This window comes from Polyodon spathula, chromosome 4 (genome assembly GCF_017654505.1).
Source record: "Polyodon spathula isolate WHYD16114869_AA chromosome 4, ASM1765450v1, whole genome shotgun sequence".
Taxonomy (NCBI): Eukaryota; Metazoa; Chordata; class Actinopteri; order Acipenseriformes; family Polyodontidae; genus Polyodon; species Polyodon spathula.
In genome coordinates, this window is record NC_054537.1 from 50,865,185 (window position 1) to 50,887,497 (window position 22,313).

The 22,313-nt window shown below is 37.5% G+C and overlaps 1 protein-coding gene across 2 annotated transcripts in view; it reads right to left on the reverse strand.

Annotated features, from left to right (window-relative positions):
* The window catches only part of cep76 (centrosomal protein 76), a 101,108-nt gene that overhangs the window by 15,139 nt on the left and 63,656 nt on the right, over nt 1–22,313 (reverse strand). Inside the window, exons 7-9 of one of the 2 annotated variants that reach the window (XM_041248054.1) lie at nt 19,640–19,768; nt 5,967–6,155; nt 5,541–5,707 (exon numbers count right to left, since the gene is read on the reverse strand). In XM_041248054.1, the coding sequence (XP_041103988.1) occupies nt 5,541–5,707; nt 5,967–6,155; nt 19,640–19,768 (485 nt within the window). The remainder of the gene's footprint in view (nt 1–5,540; nt 5,708–5,966; nt 6,156–19,639; nt 19,769–22,313) is intronic. The other variant, XM_041248056.1, reaches the window with a different exon arrangement.

Genomic DNA, 22,313 nt, shown 5'->3' on the forward strand with positions numbered 1-22,313 from the left:
CTTGCTATGCCAGGCTAAAGTGGCATAGTCACTTTAATAATTACCCTATATGCTCAAACTAAAATGGTCTGAACTACATCTTTCCGAAATATGTGACTTGAACCAAGTGCAGTGTAGTTTTACACTGCTAGCTGGCTCACTGTATTTATTTTTAAAGCATTAATAGTAAAGACAAATATGTCAGCATTATCATAACATAAATGTAACCATTACCTAATGGTGTTTACCTCCTAAATACCCAAAACCTGAACATTCTACACCAAAGCTCCTTGGATGTTACCTGTGACTCAGTCATGCACGCCCCCAGGCATTAGAATATTGCATGCACAGACAGCAGCATAAGTTTTCCTTCAAGCCTGCTGCAAACATGAAATAGAATTACATTTTTGTTGTCTGACAGAGGGGACAACATGGTCCTAGACTCCAAGCATACTCCTAGATAGGAGGCTGTCTGCGAAGGTGGGAACTGACTCTTCACGTGATTCACAGTCAGGCTCAACCGTTGGGGGTGGCCGGTGACAAGTTCCATATGTTTTCTTGCAATATATTTACAAGTACTAGTGAAAGACAAATAAATGCTATACATGCATTATTTTGTACATGGGTGTGACAAAGACAGCTGTAATGGGGATGTCAGTCCAGAAGAAACACACAGTACTGAGAGATGAAATGATAAATGGATGTGCTGCTGCGTGGTTTATTATTATAAAATAAAACAGTACAAAACCAGGACACGGCACTTGACGCCAAAATAAACAGACAAACAAAACGGACTAACACTTAAACCAACAGTGCACTAACAGACAAACACGGTGAGTCAAAACAACGGTTATAAATTTACATTTAGTTATCGTTTTACTTTCTCCTTCTCCACACCTGTTCTCCACTCAACGAACACACAACCCCGAGTGAGTGAAAACATGCTGCATTTACGCAGCTGTACCGAGACTCGATTGCTAATCCATCATTCAATTGGAGTTGCAGTACAACTGCACGTGAATTTAATATTTAATAATTAATTAATTCCCTGTGCTCACATATTATCACTTTTTACTTGCACGTGAACTGCTGTGCAATACTCGTGCCTAAATACAAATACACATTTTAAACACTCGTGTTACACAGACCTGTTTATATCCAGTGTACCAATGACTATACATCAACACAAACATTTTTCCAGAAAGCTTTTGACAAAGTCCCACATAAAAGACTAAGTCTCAAACTGAACGCAGTAGGGATTCAAGGAAACACATGTACATGGATTAGGGAGTGGTTAATATGTAGAAAACAGAAAGTACTGATTAGAGAAGAAACCTTACAATGGAGCGTGGTAACCAGTGGAGTACCGCAGGGATCAGTATTAGGTCCTCTGCTATTCCTAATCTACATTAATGATTTAGATTCTGGTATAGTAAGCAAACTTGTTAAATTTGCAGACGACACAAAAGTAGGAGGAGTGGCAAACACTGTTGCAGCAGCAAAGGTCATTCAAAATGATCCAGACAAGATTCAGAACTGGGCAGACACATGGCAAATGACATTTAATAGAGAAAAGTGTAAGGTACTGCACGCAGGAAATAAAAATGTGCATTATAAATATCATATGGGAGATACTGAAATTGAAGAAGGAATCTATGAAAAAGACCTAGGAGTTTCTGTTAACTCAGACAATGTGGGGCAGCTATAAAAAAGGCTAACAAGATGCTTGGATACATTGTGAAAAGTGTTGAATTTAAATCAACGGAAGTAACGTTAAAACTGTACAATGCATTAGTAAGACCTCATCTTGAATATAGTGTTCAGTTCTGGTCACCTCTCTACAAAAAGGTTATTGCTGCTCTAGAAAGAGTGCAAAGAAGAGCGACCAAAATTATTCCGGGTTTAAAAGGCATGTCATATGCAGACAGGCTAAAAGAATTGAATCTATTCAGTCCTGAACAAAGAAAACTATGCGGCGACCTAATTCAAGCATTCAAAATTCTAAAAGGTATTGACAATGTCGACCCAAGGGAGTTTTTCGACCTGAAAAAAGAAACAACGACCAGGGGTTACAAATGGAGATTAGATAAAGGGGCATTTGTCTCAGAACAGAAAATAGGAGGCACTTTTTTACACAGAGAATCGTGAGGGTCTGGAACCAACTCTCCAGTAATGTTGTTCTGTAGACTACTTCAAATCCAGGCCAGTAATTCGGGTGGGGGGGTCTGGCCTTGTCTTTACCTGCTTTTCTAAGAGTTTTCCTGACTGACATGAATAGATTGCTGCCGGTTTTAAACTCGCTGTCAGCAGAGATGTTAGTCCAGCTCAGTGTTATAAAACTGGAGACTGAATACTGGTCCCTGTTGAATTTCTTGCACTGGCATACAATTCCCTAATGTTGTTGAGATTTTTTGGATTTATTTCCATAAAATAAATGTCTATATTTTTTTTCATTAAGTACATTAACCAGTCATGCTATAGTTTTTTTTTTTTTTTTTTTGTGTTTTTTTTTTTTTTAATGTTTATTTTTCTTCTATTTCATTCAGCTGTTCCTCATCTACCGTTATGTGTCTACTCTTGCTGGTGTCCGTACTTCTTATTTTTTTTCCAGATGGACTACTGTCTTCACTCAAAGTTGGTGTTGTACCAGTTATGTGGAGTTTCATCCCCAAATATATAAAAAGAATTAAGTGAAATGCCACTCATTTCGCTGTGGTTTTGTAAATTTACAATGCAGTGGTGCATAGTGATTTATTCAGTGTGAAGCGCATCTGCAGTGAAATAAATGAGGTCCAATAGAAGGACTGTGTTGCAGTAAGCTATTCGTGAGATTTCTTTCATATTTATTAAGTATTAGGTTTTTCTTTCATTTTGAAAATATATGAACGTGTATTTCATCGCTCGTTTTATTCCAGTGCAGTTCTAAATCTGAGTGAAGAATTTCACTGCTGAAACAGGAAAACTATTATACAAGTGTCTGATAGCTTGACCGCAGTAATTATATTTGTGTTAAAATGTGTTGACTTTATCCCGGTGATTCAAACTGGAGGCAATGATTTAGGTAAATTAAAAAGTGTGTAATTAGTTAGAAAAATGAAAACAGATTTAACAAATTTGCATGAGCTATTTCTAAATACAAAAATAATTCTCGTGCATCACCCAGCGACATCTTTGGAAGGATGTAAAGGCATCTCCAAAAATGAACAAAGCACATAACTGGGTGAACAATGTAATTGCTAATTTTATAAAGGGATTTAATTCAACATCTTGAAATTAAATATGATCAGGTTGGGCTTTAAGTTCAAAGATTTGCACATGCATAGAAAGGCTCAAAAAGACAAATGCTAACTTATTTCCCAGCTAACTTATTTTCTGTGACACCGGTACTATTTTTTTGGACCCTGTATAGGGTGTTCATAGACCGGGAAACAGCAGGAGCTGTAGCCGGCTGACCCCAGGATGACTGGATCTCAAAAACAAAGTGCACGGGAGGACACAGGAGAGATGGCAGGCTCGTCATCAAAGATGGACTGCCTTGTCTCAGCTTCTGTAGGCCAGAGCACTTGCAGGAATGTAGTGGCCCGCTTGATCAGTGGTAGAATTTCTGCCCACAGGGAGAGCTTAATCACAGGGGGTGTGCTATCTGACACCACAGCCTCAGGACAGGAACTCCAGCTCCTGTTCACCCACCTTCTCAGAGGTGATGATGGACAGAATGTCATCCTGCTGCCAATCTGCATTTGTAGCCCCCAGGGACCCCAAGGGGACAGGCGGTGCCGAACGTTCATGCAGTAACTCTACGAGCACCGTTCCTTTGTGGGAAACTGCTTGCCCAGAGTTTCTCTATCTGCTCCAAGTCCACCGATCGCTTGGAAAAGCAACTCCTCTTCAGGAGGAGAAAAAGGAGAGGCAGAGGAGGATGAGGAAGACCATGAAGATGGCTTCCTGCATAGGCTATTTTCCTGGGTGCGTTGTCCACTCTCCCTTGGTACAGAACCATGGGGGAGGATGCACCCACCTCCCTAACAGAGAATGATGGGGAAGAGAGCTGTGCAGGAGTGAGGGACAAAGAGAGCTCTGTACAGCCGCGGGAGAGATGTTTCTCTAGCATGCGTCTGGAGAAAGAAGCTGCGGTTCACCCACGCCTCCTCTACATGCTGTGGCCCCAGGCAAGAAGAGCATCTGCCGTGCTTGTCCTCGCCAGGCAGACTTGTCTTGCATGTTTTGCAGGGACAAAACCCAGGCATGATGCAAGAGGCAATGCAATATACACTAAACACTGTGCAGGTGCTGCATCAGCCTGCTTAAAGACAGCAACAGGGCTGTTTAAGACCTGAACAAGACTGGCTTGGTACCGGACCAGGGATGTAAGCCTTGGTCGGTAGCGGGTCGGAACCAGGATGGCACTAGAAGGGTAACCGTTCGGTCAGTACATGTTCAGTGACTTTAACCAGGTCGGTACAGTAACGTCGGTCCCGGTTTCTGTATAGGTATGCTACATGTCAATCAGTTTGCAGTTACCGAGGGTAGCACTGTACAGGGATGCCCAAGCTACTGGCAAAGCCACTCAGTCAGTACTCACATGAGACTGAGGGAAGTCTGCTTGTTAGAATGAACTAACAGCTCTCATAAATGGTGATGCTAAGGAGCTTTCACCAAAACGACATCAAGATGCTGTGGGAGGTATTGCAAGCAACCACAACCGAAGCAGCCTCTTGCTCCTGTGCAGAGCTGCTGAACCCAGCAGCTTCTCTCACTACATGTATGTCACAGGTAGCACTGCAGACAAGCCTGCACTTAGCCTCTGAAATTACAGAAAAATACAATTGAGAAAGAAAATATTTATTTCATACAAAATACAGTAATAACAATTAATTATACAAACCATCTCATCATTTTGTCTGAAACCAAAACAAGAATAAAATAACTCAAGCCGGAACTATTGCAGCCTGGGGAGAGTGCAAAATCAGCCAACTTATGTTGCTTGATCCCTGGGAAAGGGCGACTCTAGCCGCCGGCTTCATGCAGGTTACAAGGCCGCAGTGGTAAGCAACAGGCTGTAGCGCACACTATTTAGCGTAATTAGTTTAAAAAAAAAAAACTATTACAGTATCAGTAAATTATTGCATACATTATGTAAAACACAATAATTAGCAACAATTATACAGTCATAAGCAACAAGTACTTATCTGATAGGCTCCTCTTGTCAGGTCATTAAAATGGCGAGGGTGGGCCATGACTGCGTCACAGGCTTGTCCGAGCAGCTTTGGTATAGAATATTAATTTATCGGGCCTTTAGGCGGTAAACACCAATTAGGTAATGGTTACATTTCATACTTGAAAAGGAACGGCAATTACAAGCCATAAATACAGACTGTAACTATAAGTGTAAGCAAAGCAATCAAGTGATCAAAGTTCACATAAAATCAAAGCCACTGTATGACTTGACTCTACTATGGTCATTTCAACCATTTGATGAACATTTCAACATAAGACACACAGCCAATTCTGTACTTCTTTTAGGAAGCCTGCATGAATACAAATGTCAAAAAAAAAATTACCTGTCCCCTGTTATGCTGTTCCAGAACGTAATGGTCCCATCTGTCCCACATGCCATTACCCAGGTATGAGGCACAGATTTTGCCGTGGTCCCCACACACACATAGGCATTCAGTCCAAAGCCAAGCAAGAGACTGCACAGGAGGTTAGCGTGATCCTCACAGTCACCCTGGGAAAAGGTTAGTAACATATTCATTCATCTTTGCTTGAAGAAACTTATGTTTGTGTACAGGGTGTGGGAGGATAGTCTCTCAAAATCAACCTGCTTGTGTTACAAAACAATTTAGGTGTATTTCTAAGTGAATAAATGAAACTCAGTGGCAGGTTACTAGTTTTAAAACATTACAGTTACTTTCTTTTGACATAAAAATTACATAAGACCTTGAGCTCTGTCTACTTACAAAACAGTACAACAGTAATAATTGTACCTTATTCCGACAAAGGAAACTTAGTAGGGTGCACCACTGCTCCTGCTTCCCCCCACCTCCTATAACAGGCGCTTTCTCAAAGCCAAACAGGCTAACAAAGCGGGCAGCTTGTCGTGGAGTGTCAAGCAGGCGTCCTGCTCGTAGTGGTCGAATGTAGGAGCAGACAGGTCGATTCACACCATTCTCATCCTGAAGCCAACAAACATTTCACACATTAACTATTTTTTTTAAAAAAAAATACAAAAAAAACAATTGGATTTCTAAATAGAGCCTTATCATGTGCAGACCTGCACAACAAGGTGTTACAATAAAAATAATAAAATACAATATCTAAAACATATTTTTTCATTCAGGTTTTTTCATCAACCAAAGTTCTCAACAGCATCTGAAAAAACAAAGCACAGCCCAGCAAACATATTTTTCCTCACTGAAACAAAAGACTATGATGGACTTTGTCAAGGTTCAAAAGAAAGACTTTCAGCAGTGAATTGTTTAAAAAAACTGTTACAAAAAAATAGGGCTGTCTCGTGCTATGTGCAGCACAGAATCCTGACTGAAACTTCTCAGATACACCATTAAGAATTAGACATTTTTGCAATTGATTTGCAACAACTCTCTAGAACCTTATCTAAGAATGGTGGTTGTAGTTTGGCCTATAGTTATTCAGAACTATGTCCAAATTGTTTTTTTCTTAACATAGGCTTTACCACAGCGACCTTAAGTGCAGAAGAAACTATACCAGAGGAAGTGAGCCATTTATAATTTTTAAAATGTGTGAATTAATAGCACCATCACATTAGATGTCGCACTCATCAAGAAAAGCAAACTGAAGCAATTTTTTGCATATTTTTATTATTTTATTTTGAAAATGTCAAAATAATGCACTTTTTTCTCGTGTCCCAAAACATGTGGTATCCTGCTTGCAGCTCTTTCAGCATCCCGCCGCTAAAACCGGTAAAGGTGAATACATTACCCCTGTTTTGGCCTTTTTACGCTGGCTCCATGTGCAGCACAGAATTGATTTTAAGATTGTGCTGTTTGTTTACAATGCCCTGAATGGATTATATTTACAAATTTTCCAAACTGCACTCTGACATCACAAGATGCAGGGCTGCTGGTTATTCCTCGGGTCAAGAAAACCAACACGGGAGGCAGGGCTTTTATTTGTACAGCTCCCAAATTATGGAATGCTCTGCCTTCATTTGTCAGGGAAGCTCGGACCATTATAGTTTTTAAGTCTAAAAACACACCTTTATAAAATGGGTTTCTTATCTTAGTGGGTTTTAATTGTTGCTTTTGTATTATGTGTATACTGTTATTTAAATGTTTTATTTAAATGTCTGATTGTGGCAGTTGTATGTGTGACATGCTATACCAATGTATTGTGGGTTGGTCTTTTTTCTGTTATGTACTGTACAGTGCTTTGCGATACTTTTGGATAAATAGCACTATATAAATACAGTAAATAAATGTAATAAATAAATTGAATTATGGGAGAAATGTGTTATAACCGATTCCGCACTACAACAGGCCATGTTTTAATGGGGTAGCACTACATTTATTGGTAATTTATAGGTAAACTTGATTTTGATGTTTTCTTCGCCATTTCAAAAAGGAATATGCTTTTGCTTTCTTTTGTCCAAGTTTCGTGGAAATCCATGCCGTAGTTTTTAAGCTACAGAATTGCAAAAAAAAAACAAACTAGTCAAATCTTTTTTTTTTTTTTTTGCGCTAAAATAACAAATGGCTGCGTCTTTTAAACATCATATTGGGCAGGTGGCTAGTACGCATTGACTAGACGTGCCTTTTTAAACCTTAATTGATAAAGTATTTAGCTAATTATTTACATTTTTCTGTAACTCAAAAGTCGGGCTTCACCACCAATAGTAAGTTAGTGGGTACTCATCAGTTTAATAATTCTCTGTGGCTAATTTTATTTGAATTCCTTGAGTCAATTATGTGTTGTGATTCTTGTGGAACGTGACTTTAGCCATAAAAATTTTTACGAATCATTTTTGTATTTTTATTTTTGTTTTAAATGCTTCTGACCTTAAGTCTGTGAAGCTAAACCCCAGATGCGATACCGTGATTGACAGCACTATCTCCAATGGGGACTCCACAAGTTGATGTAACAATGGCAAATACATTACTATCAGTATATATTTAGTTTATATGCATTATATACACTTTAAAACATAAGCATATATATATATATATATATATATATATATATATATATATATATATATATATATATATATATATATATATACAGACACACACACACACACACACACAGCTCTGGAAAAGCTCAAGTACAAGGTTGCCCTGGAAGAAAATTTGCTTCCTTCTGCTCTGACAATGTTTCCCAACTCTGAGGATTGGTTTTTCCAGCAGGACAATGCTCCATGCCACACAGCTAGGTCAATCAAGGTGTGGATGGAGGACCAACAGATCAAGACTCTATCATGACCAGCTCAATCTCCAGACCTGAACCCCATTGAAAACCTCTGGAATGTGATCAAGAGGAAGATGGATGGTCACAAGCCATCAAACAAAGCCGAGCTGCTTGAATTTTTGCGCCAGGAGTGGCATAAAGTCACCCAACATCAATGTGAAAGACTGGTGGAGAGCATGCCAAGACGCATGAAAGCTGTGCTTGAAAAATCAGGGTTATCCATCAAATATTGATTTCTGAACTCTTCCTAAGTTAAAACATTAGTATTGTGTTGTTTAAAAATGAATATGAACTTATTTTCTTTGCATTATTTGAGGTCTGACAACACTGCATCTTTTTTGTTATTTTGACAAGTTGTCATTTTCTGCAAATAAATGCTCTAAATGACAATATTTTTATTTGGAATTTGGGAGAAATGTTGTCAGTAGTTTATAGAATAAAACAAAAATGTTCATTTTACCCAAACACATACCTATAAATAGTAAAACCAGAGAAACTGATAATTTTGCAGTGGTCTCTTAATTTTTTCCAGAGCTGTATGTATATGTATATGTGTGTGTGTGTGTGTATATATATATATATATATATATATATATATATATATATATATATATATATATATATATATATATCTTCAGTTGTTCAGATATTTGTCACATACTCAAAAAAAAACAAACAAAAATGATTTACATCTAACAGCTTCTCCTTTCGTTATACTATTTACAGCGTTCTGAATACAGCCGTCAGAAAGACTGCTGCGGGGTTTCTAGGTATGACTATATATCTAGTCCTAGTGTTAAAATGACAACAGTAGGGAAATGAGATGTTAAGGTTTTTAATGCTAACTGCGTTCTCTCCCATCACCTACAAGCAGTGGAAGGGACAAGGCAACACAAGCAAGCCATCATCAGTCAAGACGAACAACATATAACTCTGCAGATAACACAAGAGACATCCATATACATCTGGGCACTGCTTATGGAGGTCTAATAGGATACAAATGCATAATTGTACCTGTATCACCATTTTCAAACAGAAATGCAACCACTGTGTCGTCTCTGTAGCGTTTTAACGAGTGTGTAAAATACCCTTTCACACAGCATGAAATTGTGCAATCTATACCGGTGTAATACCATCATAACCCTTTTACACAGCCAAAGAGATCATGCGAGTCAGCTTTCAAACCTGACAAACCTGAAAATGGCAAAACCATAGACGAAGAAAAAAAAATAGCAAATATATTAAATGATTACTTTTCACAGGTTTTTACAAAGGAGGATACTGATAACTTTCCCCACATGTCAACCTGTTCCTATCCACAAGGCTCGCAAAATTTTGGTAATGGTACTTGCCCTTCGGGCAGTCCATTGTCAACATTTGGTTGTCCAAAAAAAACATCAAGTTCCCATAATTGACCTATGGTCTGTGATTTGTACAAACTACACTGTACTCAATATAGGTACAGTATCGCATGCCAAGGAAATGCATGTACATGGATTAGGGAGTGATTAACATGTAGAAAAAAGAAAGTACTGATTAGAGGAGAAACCTCAAAGAGTGAGGTTACCACTGGAGTATCACATTATTAGGTCCTCTGCTATTCCTAAACTACATTCATGATTTAGATTCTGGTATAGTAAGCAAACTTGTTAAATTTGCAGATGACACAAAAATAGGAGGACTGGTAAACATTGTTGCAGCAGCAAAGGTCATTCAAAATGATCTAGACAGCATTCAGAACTGGGCAGACACATGGCAAATGACATTTAATAGAGAAAAGTGTAAGGTACTGCATGCAGGCAATAAAAATGTGCATTATAAATATCATATGGGAGATACTGAAATTGAAGGAATCTATGAAAAAGACCTAGGAGTTTTTGTTGACTCAGAAATGTCTTCATCTAGACAAAGTGGGGAAGTTATAAAAAAGGCTAACAAGATGCTCAGATATATTGTGAAAATGAATTTAAATCAAGGGAAGTAATGTTACAACTGTACAATGCATTAGTAAGACCTCATCTAGAACATTGTGTTCAGTTCTGGTGTCCTCGACACAAAAAGGATATTGCTGTTCTAGAGAGTGCAAAGAAGAGCGACCAGAATTATTCCGGGTTAAAAGGCATGTCATATGCAGACAGGCTAAAAGAATTGAATCTGTTTAGTCTTTAATAAAGACCACTACGCGACGACCTGATTCAAGAATTCAAAATTCTAATGTCGACCCATGGGACTTTTTCAACCTGAAAAAAGAAACAAGGACCAGGGGTCACTAATGGAGATTAGACAAAAGGTTAAGAACAGAAAATAGGAGGCACTTTTTTACACAGAATTATGAGGGTCTGGAACCAACTCCCCAGTTACGTTGTTGAAGCTGACACCCTGGGATCCTTCAAGAAGCTGCTTGATGAGATTCTGGGATCAATAAGCTACTAACAATCAAACGAGCAAGATAGGCCGAATGGCCTCCTCTCCTTTGTAAACTTTCTTATGTTCTTATATATTTTTTCAACATCAAAATTCCATACTTTTTCCAGATTTCCATTTGTTTTTACCAGACTTGTGTTTTAGTTAGTTTCTACTAGTTTTTTGATAGTTATCCATATAGGCGGGCAGCCCCAGAGCATTATCGCTTTTTGATCCAGAGCAGAAGTTGGTCCTGGTTTTCTAAAAGTATTTGTCAGAATCTGGAGGTGCATATCTAGCAATGCAGGTATGAAAAAGAGAAGTAAGATACAATCTAAGAAATGTCCAATATTAGTGATCTACGTTGCATTATTTACAAAAAAGAATATATAAAGTTGTATACTGCAAGTATACTTGTGCCAAAATAGGATAGTATAATGGTACCAATAGTATACTAAAACCAGACAATTTTGGCACAGGTATACTTGCAGTATGTTACTTTTTATGTAAGGGATGATATTGGATTCTGATCCAAACTTCTTTATACCCTCTGTTAAATGTTGAACACTATGGGAGATGAAAAATATCAAAAATGAAATAACAAATGTGCAAGCATTATATATTAAAATGTGCAAGTGTCGTCTATTAAGCATGTAAGTCAAAATTTAAATACAGTACACCCTCGCTATAACAACCCTGTTTGGGTCCAAAGCCTTTTGTTCGCTATAGTAAAAGGACAATCCAAAACGAACAATATATAATATAAGTCACCATGGATAAATGAATTTGCCAAACGATTAATAACATTATTACTGTTTATTCTTTGATTTTCTTTATTATTACAGTATTTGTCACTACTAGCACTAATAATAATAATAATAATAATAATAATAAATAATAATATAATAATAATAATAATAATAATAATAATAGCAATGAGATTGTGAATAAAAGTAGAATTACAAGTACAGTACCTATTTGTGGCATGCTGCATCCAGTATTCTGGCTATATCCTATTCATTGAACACAGTACACAGTACAATACCCCCCCCCCCCCCCCCCCCCCCTCAAAAAAAAAAAAAAATCAAAATAAAAAAACAGTGCTCAATAAAGTTTCAGTTTTGTTTCCATTGCAAATGTTAATTGAAATCTGGGTTCCTTATTTAAAAAAAAAAAAATTGCTTTGCCCTGCCGTTTACATAGAGCTGTACGAGCCAGCATCAGCAGCAGTTTGATTTTTTTTTTTTTTTTTTTTTTTTTTTTTAAAATCAGTAGTATCTAGACATATATTAATACCCATATAGCTCCGAGGATGTAGATAGCATGCATATATATATATATATATATATATATATATATATATATATATATATTAGATACACACACGCACTATTTACATCCTCGCTATCTCGGGTGTAGATAGATCCCTTGAAACGTGTTTTACCAGGATGATCTGTGAGCGGAATCTTGATTGGGAAACTGCTATTTGATTAAAGCACAGAACGTTATCTTGTTATAGAGTAAAAAAATCGGATTGCCCGTCAGGCAAGCAGCCAAAAATACGTCGTCCGACAGATTTTTTGGGTTTTCCCGGAACGTCGGGCTAGCGATTCTGCGAGCCCTGATCCAGTTTTAAATAACTTTAGCATAACCGAGGCAGAAGTGTTAAAGGGACTAGGAGCTCTTAAAATAAACAAATCCCTTGGGCTGGATGAGATCCTCCCAGTACTTAAAAATGAATGAAGTTATTTACGCTAACCAAGATCATGCAACAGTCTCTTGACTCAGGGGATGTAACGACAGACTGGAGAATTGCAAACATAATACCAATCCACAAAAACGGAAACAAAACTGAACCAGGTAACTACAGACCAATAACCCTGACTTCTATTTTATGTAAACTTATGGAAACTATAAATGAAAAATTACCTATATGGTAACAGTATCCTGAGAGACAGTCAACATGGTTTTAGGAAAGGGAGATCGTGTCTAACTAACCTGTTTGATATTTTTGAGGATATCTCCATCGATAATGGATAATTGCAAAGAATATGACATGGGGTGGGGAACTTTATGCAGGGAAACATGAAGGGAAGTGTATATGTATGGTAAATCGTGAGACACAGGTGCATCACAGAAGGACTACCAATAGCGCTGTAATATGAATCTATGTCCTATCATAACTTTCTGTTGTATGGAATTGCAGATGTTCAATGACATAATACAGTCTTTTGCAAGGGAGGAAGGTGTGATGGGCTGGCATTAGCATTGATAGTAACATGGATAGGTGGAACAGGAGCACTTTAAGAACATGCGACAGTTGTATGACACAATGATATTGTCACCTGCTAAAATGGGACTGTATGAGGTGCATGGTTATCAAACTCTGTTTACATGGGCAAGTGGAAAGTGCTGTGTCATCAGTTTGAGAGGGCAGCACCAACGACACGGATTAACCAAGTTTTTCAGTGCCATACTGATGAGCAACAGAATACACATGGCCTCACAGTCACAGTTGGGCTGTATACATTGTGCTGTAATACAAGTATGTTCTGTATTCTCCAGTGTTATAGGACTATGTTGGCAGATAGCACCCACATGCATTCTGTAAATATCCATCCTATGCAGTGCAGATTGATGTCTCTTGTATTATCTGTATAGAGTTGTATGTTTTTTGTCTTAACTGATGATGTCTGTCAGTGGTTGCTTGTTTTGCCTTGCCCCTTCCACTGCTTGTAAGGGGGTGGGAGGGAATGCAGAGTTAGGGCTAAAAACCATAACATCGCATTTCCTTACTTTTGTCATTTTACTATCAACCCTAACTGATGCATTAACAACATTTTTTGCCAAAACTATACATTACAGTGGCACAGTAGCACCACTATAGTTAGGTGTTGAATGTTAAACCCTAGCTTTGCACTTTAATAATTTTGTCATAATTGCCCACAGATTTGCATGCTTCCATTGACTTGAAATGTTGTAAAAGCATGGAGTTTCATGACGCCACCATGATGCCAGTTTCTGAGATCTGGACACCCGTTTTTTAATAAAAGTTCCCTTTTTTCCCCCTGTATACTTAAGTTTTTTTGGCAGGTGTTTTTGCTATCATGTACAGGCTACACGGTACTGAATTTCTGCACCAAACCAAGTCAGGTACATGTGGTCTGTGCTGAAGTAGGGCCTTTCGAATGTTTGGTTAAAAAATATTAAAATGGTTGCTGAGTTATAATAATACAAAAAGATAACAGTCTAGTATCTACACGAGCCGCGTAGAAAGCAAAATGTCAGCAGAACTGTCGTGTAAGTGCATGTCAGGCCACTGTGGGATCTGTAGTTCTGGGGGAGCCTGTAAACAATGCAATAACATAAGGCGGTATTTTGTGAGACGGACAGACTCATTATTTGCTGTAAATTATACTGTATTTAAATCTACATTTTGCCCTGTAACACCTGGATAAAGGTGTTTGCCAAATAATAAATAATAACATTAAAAAAAAAAAAAAAAATCTGACATAAGTTTTAAAGGTGGGGTGCAATGATTTTTTTCAGAATTGTATTACTGTTGGTTGGTCAATAAAAGTACCTGTGCAGTTTTAATGTATAGGTTTTAATGCTAAGTGTATAAAAAACAACTCTGAAGTTGACACCTCTATGAAAAGTCTAGCTCACTTAAAGCTGCAGGTAATTTATGCGTGGCATGTCGTCAAGCCAGGACAAGTTCACCATCCCGCCCGCTGCTTTCCTGCATTACCTCTCACCAAAACACAACGCACCCAGGGGAGAGATACCATGGTATAGGTGTGTAATATAAGGTTGCTCCAGCACAGCAGGGTCATTGGTATCTCTCCACTAGTTTCCTAAAAATCCTGTGCAGTGCCAGCAATGGGTGAAGTACATGAGGAGGACCAGGGATTGGGATGCTAAGCCCAACAGCAACTGCATCTGCAGCACCCACTTTACCAAAGCCAGCTTTATTAATTTAATGATTTTCAAGATGGGTGCTGTTAAAGTTAAATTAAATAAGGATGCAGTGCCATCCATTTATCCAGATGGTACCTGCAGGACAGTAGCATCTTCTAGTAAAAAAAGTAAAATCACCAGGACTCCAGCGGCTGCCAGGAAAAGAGCGGTGCAGAGGGTAAGGGCATGATCCTATCATTTCATTCTAATTACACTATGTATCACAATTTTTGTTCCTGGGTAGTAAGTGTTATTTCCTAATTGCTTATGCCTCAAAAGTATAGAAAATGGCTATTATTCCCCCACAAACTTTGCTTTACCTATTTCCAATGAGAAACAGGTCTTTTCGTTCACATAAAGTCAGAAAAAAACAACATATGAATCCAAATTAACATGTATTTATACTAAAGTAATACAAAAACGACTACAAAAGATTTAGAAGCGAGTAGTTTTTCGAGATTTACGATTATACTGTAAATCACTTACACGAATCAGCCCCCAAATGTAGTCTCCCATCATGTTCTCGTTATACTGTCCTTGGTAGCGGCATTCAAAGTCCAGTATATCCTGGTGGAAGCGCTCGCCTTGCTCCTCCGAGTACGCTCCCATGTTCTCCTTGAATTTATCAAGATGAGCATCAAGGATATGGACTTTGAGGGACATCCTACAGCCCATTGTGCCGTAGTTCTTCACCAGAGTCTCAACCAGCTCCACATAGTTTTCGGTCTTGTGATTGCCCAGGAAGCCACGAACCACTGCGACAAAGCTGTTCCAAGCCGCTTTCTCCTTACTAGTGAGCTTCTTGGGGAATTCATTGCACTCCAGGATCTTCTTTATCTGTGGTCCGACGAAGACACCGGCTTTGACCTTTGCCTTGAAGGTACTTGAAGGCTGCCGACTCCTTCTCTAGAGCTGTGACAAATTGTTTCATAAGGTCCAATTTGATGTGCAGTGGTGGCATCAGCACCTTCCGGGGGCCCACCAGTGGCTCCCACTTGACGTTGTTCCTCCCCACAGAGAACTCGGTCCGCTGTGGCCAGTCCCGCCTGTGGTAGTGCGCCTTGGTGTCCCTGTTGTCCCAAAGGCAAAGATAGCAGGGAAACTTGGTAAAACCGCCTTGCACACTCATCAGGAATGCCACCATTGCAGCCATCCACTTAGGCAGCTGGAACTAAACTGAACTGGTGGGCTTAAGGCCCCTGTATATCTACTACTATTTATATTACTGGAAAGTTCTAGAAGTTACTCCAAGTTTACTCAGCACTGAATCTATCTGGAATGTTCTGGAAAACAGGTAAATTTCAAAATATCACTGTCCTGGTCACAAAAGCAAAGTTTGTGGGGAATAATAGCCATGTTCCATACTTTTGAGGCACAAGCAATTAGGAAATAACACTTACTCCCCAGGAACCAAAAAAAATAAAATTTGTTACACGGTGTTATCTCTTATACAATGACATTAGAAATGCGTGCAGCAAAGGAAAAGCCATACTAATGCAGGATTTCAACTTCCCCCAAATAAAATGGGAAAACCCGGTGGGTAGTGTGAAGGATGAAATAGAAACGGTGGGAATGACAAATGACTGATTCCTAACACAATTTGTCAAGGCATGGACTAGATGGGAGGCATGCCTTGATTTAGTCTTTTCAAATAACAAAGATAGAATAACTAAAACAGAGGTCAGAGAACCACTGGCAAACTCAGACCATAACATGGTCTCATTTGAAGTGTTTTTTAAATCCCCAAAAGTAAAGACTAAAGTTAAGGTTTACAATTTTAGAAAAGCAAACTATGAAGGCATGAAACAGAGACTAACAGAAGTAGATTGGAGTAAAATAGAGAAAACACCCACAGAAGAAGGATGGTTGTTCTTCAAAAATGTAGTACTAGAGGCGCAAAACAATTACATCCCTAAAGTAGACAAATCTAAATGTAAAACTAAATTGCCAAAATGGTTTAATAGATCAACTAAAAAAAATATTCAGCGAAAAAAGGCACTTTACAGAGCATTAAAAAAGGACCGAAAAGAAAGTACGCAGAAAGAGTACACGGAACTGCAAACGCAAGTCAAAAAGGAAGTTAGAAAGGCCAAGAGAGAAATAGAAATGAACATTGCTAAGGGAGCTAAAACCAATTCCAAAATGTTTTTCCAATATTACAACAGCAAGAGAACATTCAAAGAGGAGATTAAATGTTTAAGAGATACAAATGGCAAAATCGTAGAGGAAGAAAAAAAAATAGCAAATATGTTAAATGATTACTTTTCACAAGTTTTTACAAAGGAAGATACTGACAACATGCCCCACATGTCATCCAGTTCCTATCCAGTTTTAAATAACTTTAGCATAACTGAGGCAGAAGTGTTAAAGGGACTAGGAGCTCTTAAAATAAACAAATCCCCTGGGCCGGACGAGATCCTCCCAGTAGTACTCAAAGAAATGAAAGAAGTAATTTACAAACCGCTAACCAAGATCATGCAGCAGTCTCTTGACACAGGGGTGGTACCGACAGACTGGAAAATTGCAAACGTAATACCGATCCGACAGACTGGAAAATTAGGTCCTCTGCTATTCCTAGTCTACATTAATGATTTAGATTCTGGTATAGTAAGCAAACTTGTTAAATTTGCAGACGACACAAAAGTAGGAGGAGTGGCAAACACTGTTGCAGCAGCAAAGGTCATTCAAAATGATCGAGACAAGATTCAGAACTGGGCAGACACATGGCAAATGACATTTAATAGAGAAAAGTGTAAGGTACTGCACGCAGGAAATAAAAATGTACATTATAAATATCATATGGGAGATACTGAAATTGGAGAAGGAATCTATGAAAAAGACCTAGGAGTTTTTGTTGACTCAGAAATGGCTTCATCTAGACAATGTGGGGAAGCTATAAAAAAGGCTAACAAGATGCTCGGATAAATTGTGAAAAGTGTTGAATTTAAATCAAGGGAAGTAACGTTAAAACTGTACAATGCACTAGTAAGACCTCATCTTGAATATTGTGTGCAGTTCTGGTCACCTCGCTATAAAAAGGATATTGCTGCTCTAGAAAGAGTGCAAAGAAGAGCGACCAGAATTATTCCAGGCTTAAAAGGCATGTCATATGCAGATGGGCTAAAAAAATTGAATCTGTTCAGTCTTGAACAAAGAAGACTACGTGGCGACCTAATTCAAGCATTCAGAATTCTAAAAAGTATTGACAGTGTCGACCCAAGGGACTTTTTCAGCCTGAAAAAAGAAACAAGGACCAGGGGTCACAAATGGAGATTAGACAAAGGGGCATTCAGAACAGAAAATAGGAGGCACTTTTTTACACAGAGAATTGTGAGGGTCTGGAATCAACTCCCCAGTAATGTTGTTGAAGCTGACACCCTGGGATCCTTCAAGAAGCTGCTTGATGAGATTTTGGGATCAACAAGCTACTAACAACCAAACGAGCAAGATGGGCCGAATGGCCTCCTCTCATTTGTAAACTTTCTTATGTTCTTATGTATACAGTGACGCAATCATATAGCCAACAACCTCCCATGTACATTATTAATATATAATGTGATACAATGATCACGTTATGTCACATTCTCGTATGCATTCCTATGAAGTCTCTCAATTTTGTCGGGACATTCCCGCATAAGATCTTCTGTCTCCGGATTATTTAGATCACTAATGTTAACATAAACTTCAACTTTACTTCTTTATTATTATTTTCCCAATCCGACCTGTGAAAATGTCTTAGGCTACTTTATGATGTTAATGTAGGCTATATTATATTTTAATAGGCTATAATAAATGCTATTTTTGCAATCTGCCTCCTTTTTTGTATACTTCCTATCAGTCACTGATGTTCTGCCCAGTTAAATACCTGTATGGGTGATAATTAGGAGGTCCCTCACCTTTATTTAGGGTGGCGTAGTCGAAAAATACAATTGATAATTTAACTTCTTATTTGATAATAACTAAATTCCAGTAATGCGCTACAGCAGGATTGCATAGATGCAACAATCAAGCAATATTATTCAAAATAAATTCACCGTCTGAATAAGGATGCTTGGCACAAGCTTTTCAATAAAATCAGGCGTGAAAATACACCAAGAAACAAATTCTAATAAAAACCTGAAACCCTACTCTACCATCAACAGACTACAACAAACCACAGAAGATAGAGAAGTGCAGATGTAAACAAGTTTTTTTTTTTTTTTTTTACATTGTGAAGCCAATATAAATGAAACACAAAACCAACATTTCTGATCTGTTTGATTTAAGACACTAAAACATCCAAACCGGTAACATCGCTCTCACTTCTGTCCTCCATCTACTGTATTTGTTTACAACTTTAAATGTCCCGATGTGACGTCACGCACGCGCGCTCTTCCGGGTAGAGGTCTCGAAGGTTTTTGAAAACTGTCCAACCACAAATGTGCCCCCCACTTTATAAGTAATGAATGTGAATTAAACTTTCAAGACATGTATAGAAAGTTTTAATGCACTCAACAATGACTTTTTATGTCATTGCACCCTATCTTTAATATATAAACCAATATTATAATCCTAAAAGATGTAGATTTTACGCTACATCCTACATAGGAAAATATGAAAGGATCTTCTTTAGGTTCCTCATTCAAAAAATAATGCAATAAGTGTCCATTCTTCTGTCATACTCTACATGGTGAGTATGTTAACTGCATGGTACAAGTGATGCAAGAATATGTATTTCTTTATAATGCTGCCATTAAAATGGCTAGATCCACAAATGTGTAGTGAGGGCTGTTGCACTGAGATTTTATTCTCTAGGAAATCAAAGGACACACAATCAAGAAACAAACTGCAGCAATTTCCTAGGGATACCAACCTGAGCAAAAATCTTGACCAGCTTTGTGTTGTGTGAAGGTCTGATCTGTAGGAACTCCCTCCACCACTGCTTAGCATAAACAAGGAACAGCCTCTCTTTCTCTGCAGTTCTCTGTCGCTCTAAAGTTTGCTAGACAGTTAAAGAGAATCAGATTTATCTATTAGAATATGTTCCAAACACAAGCATTCACATGACAAACAGTAGCATGGTAAGAAACTTGAAACTTATAGCTTTTATTTAACAACATTCTCCAGTATTCCTACTGTGTATCTATTATTATATGACATTTTAAAGACCAAGGACCCTGTACCACAAAATTCTCAGACACTAACCTCTAAGAGTTGTATCAGAATCTCTTTCAGTTAGTTTCTAGTACTGATGAATAACACAGTTTCCACAATGGCACGGCTTACATGCAAAAACAAAAATAAGTCTTTTTCTTTAGTTTTCTTTAGCCAGAGAAATTCCCCTTCAAATTCAAATGATTTAATATTAAAATATGGGCGTATATTTTTTCTGTCAGTGTTCCAATTTGGTCTAGCATGACTACTGATACAGTGCAGTTTTATTAAACTGGGGTTACAAGAAGTTTTTAAGTTGTGTTGAAGAACCTCCAGTGCCTCAATTGGCCACCAACACTTTTTTTTTTTTTTTAATTAAAAAAATGCGAGGGAAACCAAACAAAAACCCAGACATAGTGTTGCACAAATACCAAAATATATACCAACAGTCCATAAAAGAGCACGTCATACTTTCCATGTATTATTTGGTAAACATTTTATATAATCATATAATCACAATCATGAGCAACAAAAGAAACTTAGCACTTATATTTGAGCATCAAAAGAAATGTATCACTTATATTTGAGCATCAAAAGAAACTTATATTTGGATAAAAAATGACAAACTCTGTTTTAGAGGAGGCGCAGTGACTTTGTATTGTGCTGATTAACAACTGACATCACGAAGATGCTGCAAAATGATCTGTCGATCTTGGGCAGGTGTTGTGACTCTTGGTCTCACAGTTCATGGCCTGTCATTGACAGTGTGTGCCTGGTTATATCATCTCGCCATGTTTGAAATTGCTGGCTGTGAGCAACTGTGAACTACTAGTCCAGCTTCCAACATGCCGATTGCATGAAGGTGTTGCTCTCTTTACAGACATGGCATATTTTTTTTTCTGTGATTTTCTTTATTGCATTTATTCAAGTATGCAATTCAGCAGTAAATCACTCCATAGCCAGTGTCCAATCAACTGTCTCACTAATTGGGTGATTAAGTGTATATGCTTTAGTCATAGTCACTCAAGTGTGTCATGGTCAAGAATGAATGATGAAGTGACTAAAAAGAAACCAAAAACATTGTCAATGTCCATCACTTATACACCTTTTTTTTTCTAAAATAAATGTTATAATAGTGATACATTTCTTTTGATGCTCAGTGTGTGTATGTATGTGTGTGTATATATATATATATATATATATATATATATATATATATATATATATATATATATATATATATATATATATATATATATATATATATATACACACACACTTTTTTTTTTCAATGGCAAAACCTTAAAGCAACATTGAGGTTTGTTTGCAAAAGTAGGAAATTGTTGCAAGTTAAGGTAGCCTGACATCACATATGACATCATCACATCAAGCACATGATAAATTCTCTCTGAAGACTGGCCATCACTGTCCTTGCAAAAGTGAGAAGTAAAATAAATAAATTAATGAATGAAAATCCTGAAAACTGGCAGGAATCTGGGATCCACTGCCGTGCTGAATTTTTTGCTGAAGAACGCAATTTGAATGAATGAAGTTAAGATTCAGATTATACCTGAAATTAGAATGTATATCACATAATAAGTGAACTTTAATTGCTGGTTTCACAAACCCAGAGATGCCAATACTGAGAGTGAACAAAACTACACCTGACAAGCAAAATTAGGTCATTTTTTTTTTTTTTTTTTTTTGCCAAGTCAGCACAGTAAAGTAGGTCTGTGAAACTTGATACAAGTATTCAGTGAAATACAGTTGAGGTAAAATATAATTTTAGTTTCAAATTAAATCTTTTCTTAAATAAATACTATACAGCATGTCTCCTTTTTAATGTTCTTGTTCCTTTGAATCTCAAATGCAACTTGTTTCCATCAAAAAGTCACTCCCTTTTAATTGTTAAAGGACAAAAAACTGTAGCCTTTCAATTATTCTTGTTAATTTCTATTTTTGTGGCAGCTTCCTTTCCCACTGTATGAGCTTTATTATTATTATTATTAATAATAATAATAAACATTGAACCTACAAAAGAAGCCACGCAAAATACTTGGGGCATACAGAAGGCAAGAGTTCTTCAACTTGAGCTAATCATCCACTCGTTTGGGCCTATTTGCAATGCTAAGCATTTAATATTGCAAAAGTTTATTTTAAGCACAAAATTGTTATTTTCTGCTTCATTTTATGTTACCATGAAAAACAAATGTAAAAAAATGTAGTGCTAATAAAAACTTTTCAAAAAATGCTTGTTTAAAAATAGGGTGTATTATATAATTCGCTGTATCAGGGAATGAGCATTTCAATGTAAAGTGGAGCGATGAAAAAAAGAAGTTAGAAGCAACAATTGTGTGAATGTTGGGCACCAGCACCTTTCCAATGGTGCCCAT